The sequence below is a fragment of the Molossus molossus genome, unplaced genomic scaffold (assembly GCF_014108415.1).
Source record: "Molossus molossus isolate mMolMol1 unplaced genomic scaffold, mMolMol1.p scaffold_m16_p_3, whole genome shotgun sequence".
NCBI lineage: Eukaryota > Metazoa > Chordata > Mammalia > Chiroptera > Molossidae > Molossus > Molossus molossus.
The window spans coordinates 72,528,774-72,544,882 of NW_023425366.1; the positions used below are offsets into that span (position 1 = coordinate 72,528,774).

Here is a 16,109-nt window from a genome sequence, read left to right on the forward strand (position 1 = left end):
CAAAATGGGTAAATGCATTCCAACACTTTTATAAGCTTAATCAAAAGAAAGTTATGACTATGGTCAGAAATAGTGCTATAAAACTTCAAATAGCCTTTATCTACCGGGAGTAGCAAAAAGATTGTGGGATAAATTTTTTTAAATGAAGACAGTGAAGAAACCACCAATTGTTTTAGATTCAAAGTCTATGTCAAAGGACAGTTCCCATTTTGAAGTGGTAAGACTAGCTAGAAAATGCCTGACTTTTCTTTTTGTGTGGGTGTAAGTTTTTTATACTTATATTTGTGCTTGTGTGTATGTGTTTTGGAGTCAAAATAAATTGAATAGTTAAAGCATATTGTGGAAGACATAAGGAACTACTAAAATTCTCAAGAGACATATATAAAAATTGATTAAAGAAAACAATTTCACAAAATGATCACCAAAAAATGTCCTTTCGCTCTGGGCGGTTTGGCTCAGCAGTTGGAGCGTCGGCCTGCAGACCAGAGAGTCCCGGGTTTGGTTCCTGCTAGAGGCACATACCAAAAAATAATTAAATAAACTTGATCATATAAATGGATGGATGTTTGTATGGACAGACAAATACCACAGTCTATTTTAAGTTCCTAGAGGCAATGATTTAAATTAGTAATTATTTGATGAATGATAGCATCATTTAAATCTTACCTTCAGTTTCCAAGATCAGATTGTTTTGTTCACCATAAAAATATGGAAAAGCAAATAAAAGTGATCCAAATCCTACTAAAAAGGAGGAAACTATAAGCCATCTTAGTATGTTTCCTCTCCCTCCATAGTATGATATAAACACTACTATCAGGCAAGATGAAATATCATAACTTAATGACACCACCATACTATGAATTTTTTGCAGATGATGGCCCATCTGAAATGTTTCGAAGCTCACTTCTATAAGACCAAACACAATACCTAAAATGTAAAAAGAAAAAAAATAAAGCAATAATATGCATTTTAAGAGACAAAAATAAATCACCATTATAAACATTGCAAAGCAAAACCTCATTTACAGTGATTTAAGTTCATTTCACCTTATTCTGAATGTGTAACATTTATGTATATAATAAATCTTTTCTATAACACTAATGGGCTTTAACCTCTATGAAATATTTGCCAATGGAATTATTGTAGCTTTTTAAAATGCTATCTTCATGCCCGGCCAGTGTGGCTCAGTGGATTGAGCATCGTCCCATGGACTGAGAGGTCCTGGTTTGATTCCCAGTCAGGGCACATGCCCGGATTGCGGGCTCAGTCTCCAGTAGGGGGTGTGCAAGAGGCACATCAATGTTTCTCTCTCTCTCTCCCTTCCACTTTCTCTCTAAAAAATCAATAAAAACATTTTTAAAAATACTATATTCAAGAGTAATTTACTGAAGAATATGACCTTTTTAATCATCTCAGTAGTAATATTTATTTTGATGTATCATAAGTAACAATCTAATATCTACCATATAGAACAGAAAGTAAAACATTATCAAAATAGTTGAAGTCCAACAGGTACTTCCCAAACACATTCTACTCTCTCCTTCCATAACCTATATCTTATACTTGTTCACCATTTCCTAGCCTCCTTAACAATTTTTTTGACAATGTAGACATTCTTGAACAATACAGAGTATTGCTCGTCATGTTCTGAGCATGAAATAAATAGTATCAGATATGCCCATTTCCATCATTTAGCATCCAACTAGGAAAAAATAATCATACTAAATGTGTGAAACAAAAATAAATTGGCGTAGAAATTATGACAAAGTAATTTGTTGGATTAGAAAGGGAAAATAATTACTAATCAAAACTCATGATATCTATGCTATCAAAGTTGCTGGATCATGAGCAGCTGTAGAGGGTTGAACTCACTACCTCTTTTGCAGGAAGCCAGGACCCCCACTCCTACTAATGCTGAGAGTTAGCTCACAATCACCTGCTGCTGTTCCAGTTGCCAGAGTCAGAGCCCATGAGCACTAGGTGGCTGAATCATCTAGTGTTGCTGCTGATAGAGCTGCATTAATTACTGACCATAAATTCTGGAGCCTTCATAACTCCAGGATTGTTGCCTGCTGCCAAAAAATATCACCAGAAACAGGAAGCAGGAAAAAAAAAAAGTTTTCCCTTTGCTCCTTTTTCAAATCTACTGCCACAGCTTCCCACTGCTAACACCTAAGTGAGGCCAGCTGCAAGGAAATCTGGGAAATGTAGTTTACAGGCTGCCAATCTCTTTGTAAACAGGAATGAGTCCAGAAGGGGAACAATGGAGTTTATGGCCAACAGACAAACAACCTGTAAAATTCACCCTTTAGACAGCTCAGGATACATTTTCACACTTCTCTCCTTATTTAAGCATCCATACCAAATTAATAGCAATATTATCATGCTTCTTCCCAAATGCTTCAATTATTCTTACAAAGACTTTCTTATTTGTTCCCCAAAAAAGGGAGATACAGTCCAATCAGTCATCATATCCATCTCAAGGTAGCGTGAATCCTTCTAGTTCAATCACAAACACCACTGAGTGTTCTTTAACATAAAAACTAAATTGCAAAGGTATAAATGGTATAGAAAGGTATAAAAGATATAAATAAATAAATAATTAAGCAGCCCGCTGGTGTGGCTCAGTGGTTGAGCATCAACCCATGCATCAAGAGATCACCAGTTCGATTCCCAGTCAGGGCACATGTCCAGGTTGCAGGCCGATCCCCAGTGGGGAGGCATGCAGGAGGCAACCAATCAACATTCTCTCTCATCAATGTTGCTATCTCTCTCCCTTCCTCTCTAAAATCAAAATAGAATTTTTTTTCCTTTATTGATTTTATAGAGAGAGGAAGAGAGAGAGAGAGAGAGAGAGAGAAACATCAATGAGAGAGAACATCAATTGGCCACCTCCTATATGTTCCCCACCGGGGATTTGGCCCACAACCTGGGCATGTGTCTTTACTGGGAATCGTATGTACTGGCAACCTCTTGGTGCATGGTTCAATGCTCAACCACTGAGCCACACCAGTCGAACAAGAAAAATATATATTTTTAAAATAATAATAATAATTAACCAAACATATCATAAACCTAACTAAAGTTGTGAGGGAATTGTATTGCAAAAGACACCATTAATCTGACTTAGAACCACAACAATTTAACAGACCGAGAGCAGCAAGAAACAAGATAACTTTGCTGCATGCAGGAAAATAATTTTTTCCACCTCTTCATTTTAGATGTAGCCCAGAAGGATAATTGCCAACGCAATAAATATCTTGTCAGTAACAATGTCCATCTCCGGGGTTGACGTATTAATTCCCCTTCTAATTCAGGAATATTCTGTACCCTAGAGGTGAAGTTGTAAAGTCATCGCTCACTATACCCACTTATAAAATAGAAAGGGAAAGGAAATGCAAAAAAATAAAAAATTGGAATACACACACACAAATGTATATATGTTTGTTTGTGTATAAATGAAACAAACAAGAAAAAAATACATAGTTGTACAGTTTTTATTTCTCTAAATGGTATGAAGACACAGGTAATATTAATAAACTTCTTTCCTATGCATTTCCTCTTCTACCTCTTGATCTCACATAACATGTATAGGTTATTTCAAAGCACACTCTTCACCCTAGAGGACAGCACCCCAAACTTTTCTATTGCTGTCTCCTAGCTGGAGCCCTATCTGAGTCTTCAGTAGGACATTATAATTATCTAGAAGGCCAAGAGTTTCTGGTTATTGAGATATGTAGTAAGATCAATGAATTCCATTAACATGAATTCTCTATACTTCTTTTGCTACAAAATGAATTCCTTCATTAAAAGCAATAAGATAATAAATAAGATGATCATGATGGTGCATAAGACATGCATTAAGTCCAAGTCGAGTTGTTTTGGCAGAAACATGGAAATAAAAGAACCCATATCCAAAACAAATATTTATTTCAGTGAGAATAAATTATTGCCCACTCCATAATAGAAGCAGATGATGTAAACAACTTGCCTCCAGGTAGTGGGTTGATTTCACTAGGGAATGGAACCATTTCCTGAATTATGTTGACTTTTTCTGGTTGGTAAGACAGGCACTCAGTAGTGCGATAGCCAGATAAGCTCTGGTGAAGATAAATGCATGCATTCAGCTCTTGTATAATCTCCATCCTTGATGCAACTGTCATTATAAACATGAGCCCACTGAACAAGATATACAATGGCTGGGAACAGAGGCTGGCTACTATTCACAGGATGGTTATGCATCTACCTCATTATTGAGAGCTTCCTTTGCAATGAATTTCTTTGATGAATATTTGCATTGGCTAACTCTGCCCATTCAGAGAGACATACCACTTACCACGCCCTCCTAGTCACCAAATGGTCAACCCATTAGGCAATGGCAGCATGGTTTCTAGGAAAGACAATCAAATTTTACTGCTCAATGTTCTGTCCACTGAAAGGATTTTCCTTTTCCTCTACTTTTCAGGGACTCCCCCGAGTGGGACTATAATGTTATCATAGCATACTTCCACCTTTAAAAGCCACAGACTCCAAAGATTGTGTTTTTCTTAGTAGTAAATGGTACAAATGAAGAAACTTTCCTTCATTTTGCAAGAGGTAGTCCAGCACACTAAAAGCCAAGTGGTCCCTAGAGACATTGTTGAAGTGCAGGCAAATTTTTGGTGTATAAGACATTTTCTTCCAGCGCAAACTTTATGTTAGTCACTCTGAGAAGCTTGAGATCTGATTCTAGTTATGAATTAGGTAAAAATAAGGGGTGGTGGGATGGATCATGAGGGCAATAAGCATTCCCTTGAGTCAGGTGAGATAAAGTCAGTGCCTTCAAGCAGGGAACTGTTTTCTCTTCAGTCATAGGAGGAAAGGTTGCTCCTACAGGAAAAGGAGATTTGGGATCTCAGGGTGGATGGTTCTCAGATTCACTGAATTCCACCCAGTTCTCAGGGTCAAAGCCTCTCTAATCAACACCCCAACTCTCACATAAGCGCTCTAGTGAATCTGTGAATTCAACTTGTGTTGTAAATCTACAACCATGAATTGGGGTTGGGACTATTCAAAATATGCAGTATGTGACTAAAAGTGATAAGATTCTCTTATAACCAGAAGGGAAGCTCACACATTTTCTAATTATGCCCTAATCTCATATTATTTCTGTAAACTTTGCAGTACTGTCAGAAGCAGTCAGTCAACTCCAGAATCTAGTTTAAAGCTCCACCATAGAAGTCAATTGCAGAAGCTTTTGCTCTTCCAAAGACTTGCCTCCAATGAGAACTTATCTCAGGTAACATTTTAAATAACTTTTTGTCACTATATGCCATGACTTCCAGTGTACCCTTTTCTACAGGCACAAATATTCTTGTTTTTGTTGCTTTCAAGCCCAATTAGGTCAGATAACCAAATCCAGATTCCCATCTCTGAGGGATGGTTTGTTTGTTTCTTCCTGGTTCAATGCTTGGTATAAAGTATTATATAAAAAATTATATGATTTTTATGATTTATATACAAATTAGATTTATTACATTGGTGAGCTAAAAGTTTAGTACAAAACTTTTCAAACATCATTATATTTGTATCTCATAACATTTTCAAAAGAAATATTATTTTTGAGACATACTTTAACCAATTACTTATCTCTAATAAAATGTTATTAATATTTTTATGAAAAATATATTTTAATATGATCCTGTGTCTAACTGTTCTCATGAAATTAGCTGCAATTCATTAAAATTGCTTTTTATAGATTTGCAACAGAGTTGACTCAGCAAACCTTGATTGCTCAAAAAAGACCTGTCTTCAAGACTGACCTTTGGTTGTCTCCTCAGAAATGACTGAGTCCTTGAATATTCTGCCTAATAAGAGTGCTTCTATATGCCTGAAGGCTTGGGCCACACAGTACCAGTTGGATCAGATACTAACAAGTTGATATAAGGTGAACATCTGGTGTTGTATGCCTGAGGCCTTTGACCATGCCGTATCAGTTTGATTAGCTTATGTTAACAATACATTTATGGTGAATGCCTTTTTTGTTTAGTGTTGGGCAGGGAGGGAAATAGAGTCTGTGTACCTCAAGTCAGTCAGTCATACAGGTGCTACATGCCTACACGACTGACCCTCCCACTAAAACTCTTGGACACCAGGCTCATGTGAGCTTCCTTGGTTGGCAATTCTTTGCATGCATTATTATACATTATTACTGGAAGAATTAAGCATGTCCATTTGTCCCCACTGGGAAAACACACATGGAAACTTGGGCTTGGTTTCACCTAGACTTTATCCCATGTGTCTTTTCCCTTTGCTGATTTTAATCTGTATCCATTCACTGTAAGAAGTCATAACCATAAGTATAACATCTTTCTCTGAGTCCTCAGTCCTTCTAGTGAATCATTCTGTCTGAGTGAGGTTTTCAAGACCTACAACATAATAGCCAATAAATGTGAAGTTTGTTAAGGCCTACAAATGACTCTTCACTGTAGATTATAATATTTTAATTGAGAAAACAATTTCTACAAATATATATCTAAGAAAATACTACTACATAATGTTTCATCCTGTTTTTGTATAAAAATATTTCAGCCAAAATCATTCAGAGAATCATTTCTTGACAAATACTTTATAAAACTCTTCAAAGAAGTTGTCTTCATTTATTATTATTTTAAATATTTTGCCAAAGTTAAACATGCAAAGCCATGGGCCTCCTTAATTTTATTCCAATATATAAAAATAAATCAATGTAATTCACTGTATTAAGATTTTTTTAAAAAAAGGACAAAAACCACATGAACGTTGAAATGCAGAAAAATTTTGTTTACAAAAACTGATATACTTTCATAATAAAAATACTCGGTAAACTAGAAATAGAAGGCAACTTCCTCAAACTGACAAAGTACACACAGTGTGGCAAAAGTAGATTTATAGTTGTAAGTACATGAAATACAGAATTTATACTTGTATTATTATTTATTAATTATTATATTATAGTGGGTTGGTTTCACTCAACTATAAACCTATTTTTGCCCCACCCTGTATTTGAAAATTCAACCACATAATTATAAAGTTTGACCTAGCCATTCCACTCCTCGGTATAAACCCCAGAGAAACAATAATATATGTTCACACAAAAACTTATACACAGTTCCAGGTCTACATGCAAGAAGCATGGAAGTCACCACTCTGTCCTAACAACTAACAAACTGAACAGACTAAAAAATGAACAACTCTTCTTGAAAGAAACAGGGCAAACTTGATGAGATTGTGAATTCAACTGTCATTTTAACTCATCAACCCATACATTTAAATTTTGTATTTTATTCCCAGAAATATCAGCTCTATTGTTAAAAAAAAAAAAAAAAAAAAAAAATGAGAGGGTACTTTATGGCTTTGATGGGAGTTTTTAAATTCTCAGACCATGACTTGAGCTGAGAGTTGAGACCTGAGTTTGCCATTTCTCTTCATAAGTGCTTAAGGGCATTAAAAAGATTCCATCCAAGACCACAGTCTTATAGTCATCATTACTACTGAAGTGCAGCAGCCACTTGGGCTTTTAGGGTATATGCTTCAATCGACACTTCATCCTAATCAAATATGGTAATAGCTTGATGAATTATAATGCCACTGCATGCCAAGAATTACTATCTATTTCCCATTGGCAAAGAGCTCAGCACTTCACTCAAGATTAAAGGCATAATAAAACTAATCCCCAAATCCCATTTCTATAGGTATATATTTTAGGACTACTCCTGATACCAGTTCCATAATAGTCTGAATCCAATCAGGAGAGAGATACTACACAGTAATTTGAACAAGGAGTTTGATGTGAAGAATTATTAACACCCGGCCAGTGCAGCTCAGTGGTTGAGCATTGACGCATGCACCAAGTAGTTGTTGGCTCAATTCCTGGTCAGGGCACATGCCCAGGTTGTGGTCCAAATCCCCAGTGGGGGACATGCAGGAAGTGGCCAATCAATGTTCTCTCTCATCAATGTTTCTATCTTTTTCTCCCTCTCTAAAATCCTTCCTCTCTCTCTAAAATCAATAAAGAAAAAAATAAAATAAAAATAATTAGTAGCTATAACAGAGGATTAAAGTAACAAGGAATTAGCTAGTAAGAAGAAAAGAGAATGCTAAGGAATATAGAAATAGCCAGTATAAGGAATAGCCACTTCCCCTAAAGCTGAGATAGAACACTCAAGGGCTAAAATCCATAACTTGTTGAAGAGGGTACAACAAAATTTTGGTAAACTGAATCTAGCAACATATACAAAAGGTAACAATTGAGTAATAAGGGTTTTCCCCAGGAATGCAAGGTTGGTTAAATATCCAAAAATAAAAGAATGCAATATATAATATTAATAAAATGAATAAGAAAAATCATATAACAGTCTCAGGAAATACAGGAAAAGAAACAATTGATAAAATTCAACACCGATTCATGATAAAAATTCTTAACCAACTAAGAATAAAAGGGCGTCTACAAAAACTCTATAGTTAACATATTTAATTATGAAAGGTTAAATTATCTCTACCTAAAATCAGAAAAAAATAAGTGAACTTCTCTTCTTGAATTTCTATTCAACATTGTATTGGAGGTCCTAACTAGTGTCACAAAAGGGAAGGGAAGGGAAGGGAAGGGGAGGGGAGGGGAGGGGAGGGGAGGGGAGGGGAGGGAAGGAAAGGGGAGGGGAGCAAAGGGGAGGGGAGGAAAGGGGAGGAGAGGAAAGGGGAGAAGAGGGGAGGGGAGGAGAGGAGAGGGGAGGAGAGGAGAGGGGAGGAGAGAGGAGGAGAGGGGAGGAGAGGAGAGGGGAGGAGAAGAGAGGGGAGGAAAGGAAAGGGGAGGGGAGGAAAGGGGAGGGGAGGAGAGGAAAGCGGAGGAGAGGAGAGGAGGGGAGGGGAGGGGAGGGGAAGGGGAAGGGGAAGGGGAAGGGGAAGGGGAAGGGGAAATCCCAAGGAATCTGCCAAAGACCCCTACAACTAATAAGTTAATTCACCAAATATGCAGGATATAAGACCTAAACAAATAAGAGTTATATACCATGTTTAGACATCAAACACTTAATAGTGTTAAGATGTCAATTTTCTCCAAATCTATAGATTCAAAGAAATCCCAATTAAAATCTCAGTACGTTTTTATAGAAATCAAAAAATTCTAAAATTAATGTGGAAAGGGCAAAGTATCTACAATAGCCAAAACAACTTTTATGAAGAACAAAATCAGACGAACACCTGATTTCAATACATATAAAATCACAGTTACTAATGCAATGTAATATTTGCATAAGTATAGACATATTAGGGCAATAGAACAGAATATAAAAGCTACCAACTCAGAAAATGATCATAATTTCAACAAAAGTGCCAAAATAATGTGATGGGATAAAAGATAGTCTTTTCAATAAGGCTGGAATAAAGATTCCATATGGAAAAAAATGAACTTCAACCCTTTCCATACACACACACACACACACACACACACACACAAATCATTCAAAATGGATCAGAGACCTAAACATAAAAGCTAAAATACAAAACTTTAGAAGACAACAAATCAGAAAATCTTCATGACACTGACTTTGGCAATAATTTTTCTGATAGAAACAAAAGGTAATAAACCATTTAAAAATGAACAAATTGGACTTCAACAAACTGAACCTCCCTGTTTCGTCAAAATGATCAGGTAAGAAAATGAAAAAACAAACCAAAAATTGGAGGGAGAATTGGGAGGGAGAAAGCCAGACGGGCAGGCAGGCACACATGGCATGAGTCTGGTCATAAAGAAACATCCAACATACCCAAGCTGAAGTTCAATGTAAGGAACGAAAAGCCCACATACTTTAAGATTTGCATGGCCATAAGACATGGAACAGAGTGGAGGGAGGGGGAATGAGGAAGTGTTGCAGATTTAAGAAGTCTAAAATATGACAACTAAATGCAAACGTGTTCCTGGATAGAATCCTGGGCTGACAAAGAAAAGGAGACACTATTGGGACAGTTGGCAACATCTAAGTGGGGCCATCAATTCACGGTTTGATGGTAGTGTGCACTGACAGTCCTGACCGGGACGGTGCATGGTAGTTATATAGGAGAGTGTCCTCACTTTGGGAAGGTGCACACCGGAGTATTTAACAGTCATGGGCACCATGTCTGAAAAAAATCAACATGTATAGGGAAAGAAAAGTTGAAGGAACAACACATGTGGTAAATGTAAACAACTGGATGAAGGGGACTCATCCTTTACATGGCCTTTGCACCCTTTCATTATGTTTGAAATTATTTCAAAATTGTTTAAAATGTAACAATAAATATATCAACTGATAAGAGATATACCATTTTTATGAATAGAAGACTCAATATTATACCTAAGCCAAGCTAATGACCTATATGAAGTTAGTTATTAAGTAGTAGAGCTGAACATTCACTGTCAACCACTTGTTCAAAAGCCTTCAATGGCTCCTCATTACTTACATAATAAAGAAGTTATATTAAGTTAGAAAATGCCTACAAAGCACTTCACTCATCACCCAGTACATTAGTGGGAAGTAAACACCTTCTAGTATCCTGGTATTTAAAGACCTTCATAATGTGGCCACAATTTGTGTTTTCCTTCTTTTTTATGTATTTATGTATTCAATACATATTTATTGAGTATCTTTTGTGCCTCAGTCAATATATTAGTTCATGGGGGAGGGAGGCAATAAATGTAATTACCCTTTTTGGTGCCTAGGTTAAAACCATCATCCAGCCAAACCTGTCATTCACCATTCTGAAACAAGGCTTTCTTGTATCTGAATATTTGTTTATCAAAACATTCCATTCATTCATTTCCTTATTCAATAAATATTCCTTAACTATATCCCCAGCTATCAGCACTGTATCTATTCATCAAGTGATAATTCAAATGCCTCTTCCTCATAGAAACTTCTATGATGATCTCAAGAAAAATAAACTGATGACTATTTATTTGTTCCTCTCATCTGATTCAAATTATATTTAGCCTTTTTTATTGCATTTAATTTAACATGGCATTTTATAGAAAAAAAGAGATCATGTTTGGCAAACTCCAATGCCATCAGTGTATATAGGCTAGTTAAGAATCTAGGTGTGCCCGGCTGGTGTGGCTCAGGGGTGAGCATCAACCCATGCATCAGGAGGTTGCTGGTTCGATTTCCTGCCAGGGCGATGCAGGGGTTGTGGGCTCAATCCCCAGTGGAGAGGCATGCAGGAAGGGGCCAGTTAATGTTCTCTCTCATCGATGTTTCTATCTCTCTCTCCCTCTCCCTTCCTCTCTAAAATCAATAAAGAAAAAAAATAAAAAGAATCTAGGTGTAATGGAAGTGATGAGGGCCTTGGCCAAGTAGGGAATGCATGCCCCTCTGAAGGCATTCAAATTCAGATTCTTCAAACTGTGTGGGCAAAGATAAACACCTTTGAGTTGAGCCTCTCTTATATAGATTGTTTGAGCCCCACTCCAGCTTCTCATTCACACTTGAGGAAACAAGATACAAGGCAGAAAATGGCTCGGCCAGTGTGTCTCAAAATTGTGGGCAGGAGCAGAAACAACCTGGTAGTCACAGATACTATTTTCAGCTTTATTTAATCCCCCAAGTAATTCAACCCTGAGCTTCTCAGGGTTGGTGACCAAACAACAGTAAGGGCTCAACGTTACTCTCTCCAGGTGGGTATCTGGAGACCAGGCCCCTATCACCCACACTGGGAGGGGTAACTGTCAATAAGGTGTTGGAAGACAGGAGCCGGAACCCATGGTGGCAGCCCGTTTAGCCAGCTTTTATCAGTCCTACCTTGACAACGTTAGAGAGGACAGCTACCTGAAGCTGGACCACCATCCCGCTCTTGCCTCCCCCACCTAGACAACCCTGCTGCCCTCACCGGCACCCCAGCCGCTCAGGCTCACCCTGAGACAGCAGCAGGATGCAGAAGACGATCATGAAGCAGCGCATGTTATTAAAACGCTGACAGCTGGGAATAACAATACAACCCAAGCCGAAGGGCTCCTCCAGATATTCATCCTGTTCTCCTAGCATCTTGGTACTGCGGGGGGTGGCCTCAGCTTGCTTGCGTTTCTTTTTTTGGTGATTGCCGGACTTGGTCAGGCCAGCTGAAACACCTCTCACATGCCCATGCCGGGCTTTTTTCTTAGCCTTCCTGGCTTCTCTGTGCTGTGTGCTTTCGGCAGGCTGAGCCTGAAGGGCCTGGGGCTGCGGGGCCTCAGATTGCGGAGCCTGGGGCTGCGGGGCCTGGGACTCCACCTCCACTCTGGTGTCCTTCATGGCCGGAGGGCGTCCTGGGGGCTGTGCGGCCTGCTCGACCTGCTCCACCTGCTCCACCTGCTCCACCTGCTCCACCTGCTCCATCTGCTCCACCTGACCAGCCCGAAGGCGTGCACTGCAGGGAACTGGCGCCTGCAGCCCAGTCTCCAGAGGGGCCTTTCCTTGGTTCTTTCGTTCCTTCAAGGTTTGGAGGCAAACGGCCTTTCTGTCGGGAGGCTGACAGTTGCCCCGAGAGAACTTCCAGGGCGATTTCCTCTTTGCTTCCACGTGGGAGAGGGGGAGGGGAAAGGCTCGTACTACTGGACTCTGCTAACTGCTAACACACAGGAAGCACGCCGTTACGCTAACGAAAGTCTTCACGTTAGGAAGCAAGAAAAGATATATGCAATGGTGTGCCCGTGTCCCCCCAAACCCCCCTAGACTTACTTGAATGTAGTGTTTTTTGAACTGAATAATCTCACTAGAAACAATCTAAAAATTGTGGGAAAGGGAGGAGAAATCAGAAGACATGGAAGAGACACTTCTACCACATTTAGAGAAACCAACGAAGGTCTTAAACAGTGTTCCAGTGAATGCTCCCAAGTAAAGTGTTTTACACATAGAAATTATTGTCCTAGAAACTCTATTTCCAGCCAAGAACAGAGAGGATTATTATTTTTCTCCCTAAATAAAGGGATGGGACCTAGAATGTAATTTACTTTCCAGGTGCAAAAATCTTAACTGAAAATAAAAAATGTAGAAAAATATTTACAGCATAAGAAATGTGTGTGTGTTGTTTATATGAAAATGTAACTTCCTATTGGTTTTTTTTTTTTTTTCCTTAGGCAAAGTATAAGTTATTCAGGCCATGTTGTGGGAAGGGTAACTTTCCAGGACAATTGAAACTTCTTCCCTCCCATGGATTAGCCATTGTGTTACACACACACACACACACACACACACACACAGTACTGGGGCTGGTAGAGCAGAGGGAAAAAAATCACGGAGAAGAGCTTGGGAGAAGGATCCCACATACTTCACCATTGACCTGAGGCCTGAGCCTGCCTCAACAGAGCTCCTATGCCCATCAGTGAGTGGAAATGTCATTTCGCCTACACTAAGAGACCTAGTTTGTCAAATATATGGTCACTACATAAGAAGGAACAATGCCTTAGTTTTCCCATGTTCCATTCCTACTTAACTAGGAGGCTCCCCACCCCCATTGCTTCAATGACATTAATCAGCATAAAGGAAACAGAATTTCTAGGAGGTAGGAAAGTGGAAGGACTCTTATTCTCATGCTTTGGTGACAGACTGGCCACAGCCTGAGAGTAGAGGGGAAAAGACAGCTCTGTTCAAAATAAATGATACTAGGGTTTTTGCTTCTACTCAGAATATAGAGCCAAGTAGAGTGTTACCCCCACTCTGACAACAATAATCAAAAAAGAAAAGGCCTGGTTGGTGTTGCTCAGTGGTTTAGCATCGACCCATGCACCAAGAGGTCACCGGTTCTATTCCGGTGAGGGCATATGCCCAGGTTGTGGGCCCAATCCCCAGTCGGGGGCATGCAGGAGGTGGCCAATCGATGTTCTCTCTCATGGATCTTTCTCTCTCTCTCCCTCTCCCTTCCTCTCTCTCGAAAAATCAATAAAGAAAAAAAATTTTTTTTTAAAGAAAAGAAAAGAGGAATATAAAATACTATCATCTTTTCTGCCCATTGGAGAGCTATATTTCCAAAGCAACAAGCTAAATGGATTCCAAAGGCTAATAAATCCCTCAGAAAGAGGACAGGACATGCGAACTGTTGCACCTTTGGCATAGCATAGGAGGAGGCAACAACCATAAAAGAAGATAGGAAGAAAACTCCTGAAATTGCAATGAATTCTTAAAGGCCCAGTGAGAGCTAACATATGGTTTAGAAACTCTAGGAACCTCAGAAACAAGGGGAATCCTTGCCTTTGACAGGGCAAGAGCAGCTTCCTTAATAAAGAATGTATTTGGTGCCCTGGCCAATGTGCCTCAATTGGTTGAGTGCCATGCCATGTACTGAAAGATTGCCAGTTTGATTCCAGGTCAGCGCATACACCCAGGTTATGGGTTTAATCCTCCATTGGGGTGCACACAGGAGGCAACAAATGTTTCTCTCTTACATCAATGTTTCTCTCTCTCTTCCTCTCCTTTCCTCTCTCTCTAAAAAATCAATAAAAACATACATATATATATATATATTTTTTAATTTTTATTTATTTTAAGAATGTATTTGGTGGTGATAGGCTGCCACTGAAGGGTAGCAGGAAGGTTTGCTCACTCACCCTCATATCTCCAATGCTGTGTTCCTGACACTTTTAGCATGCAGAACAAAAGCAGTTCTGCTTCTGGTATTGGGGCAGGAGATCTCCTGCCCCCTAATCGTTGGCAAAGATTAGCTGTTACAGGGAGAGGGACAGAGCAAAAGTCATTTGCCATTGAGAGAGGAGCAGGAAACCACACTGTCTTGTGGTCCATTCAAAGCTTAGCTACCACCAGAGGTAAGGGTAGAAATAAAAACCATCTGCCTAAGAGGGGAAGCAGGAATGTCTTTCCTTCCCAAGAACTACCACCAAAACTCAAAATCCAACCCTTGAAGCTCAGAAACTCAGGGCCTAAGAATGAGGCTTGACCAAAAGAACCTGTCCCCTACTTCCATTATGAGCTTTTCATGATTAAAAAGCAATACACTCCACCTATTAAGTGGATCAAGACAGCAGAAAGAAACCCAACTGTGGTACAGACATACTGCACCTGCTGCAAGCTGAGGGTAGAATAGTGACCATGACAGAAAAAAATAAAAGGAAAAACCATCAGGCATTCAAGTTTTCACACAAAACGCAAGGTAGCTGCAGGACCGATTAGAAGAATATAAGCCTTTGGTGCACTGAATATAAATATAACAAAAACAAACCCAAATCTAACTCTATTTCTGTTGACATTGACAAACCTACACTAATAGCCAGATAAAAGTATTTACACTTCTAGGTGTAAATACTTCAGTCTCCAATATTCCTTTATATACAATGTGTGAAATTTAGTAATAAATGATATAAGATACGTAATTTAGGTGCTAGAGGGAGAACATGAAGTAGAATTATTTGAAGATATAATGGTCACAAATTTCATAAGACCAATGAAATATGTGGAACTACATATTCAAAAATCTCAGAAAAATTTAAGCACTGTCAATACAATATAAATATAAAATATAAAAACATACCTAAATATAACATAGTCATGCTACTAAAAATCAAAACTAAATAGAATAATTCGAAGGAAGTCAGAGAAAAGACAAATATAACATGGAGAGAAACAAGTTTTATATATATATATATGGTATCTGGTAAGATAGATGTTTAAAATGTGAAAAAAAAAAATCTCCAACCAAGAATTCTGTGTCTAGCACAGTATCTTTCAAAAATGGCTCAAGCTCTGGCCCGTGTTGCTTAATTGTTAAGGTGTTGGCCTGCATACTGAAGGGTGGTGGGTGCGATTCCTGGTCAAGAGCACATAATTGAGTTGCAGGTTTGATCCCCAGTCCCAGTCAGGGTGCGTATAGGAGGCAACCAATTGATGTGTCTCTCTCACACTGATGTTTCTTTCTCTCTCTCTCTCTCTCTCTCTCTCTTTCTCTCTCTCTCTTCATCCCTCCCTTCCACTGTATCTTAAAAAAAAAATCAATGGAAAAAATATCCTCAGTGAAGATTAACAACAATAAAAATAGGTCAAGAACTATGAAAAATCTTCAACAAAATACTAGCAAAACAAATCCAACAACATATAAAAAGAATTATATTTTATGAGTAAGTGAGATTTATTCCA

The 16,109-nt window shown here is 38.6% G+C and overlaps 1 protein-coding gene across 1 annotated transcript in view; it reads right to left on the bottom strand.

The window, feature by feature from the left end:
* Positions 1–12,362, bottom strand: part of SLCO6A1 (solute carrier organic anion transporter family member 6A1) — a 111,264-nt gene extending 98,902 nt beyond the window's left edge. Inside the window, exons 1-2 of the mRNA XM_036279694.1 lie at positions 11,903–12,362; positions 667–927 (exon numbers count right to left, since the gene is read on the bottom strand). Coding sequence (XP_036135587.1) covers positions 667–927; positions 11,903–12,362 — 721 coding nt within the window. The remainder of the gene's footprint in view (positions 1–666; positions 928–11,902) is intronic.
* Between the last annotated feature and the right edge of the window lie 3,747 nt (positions 12,363–16,109).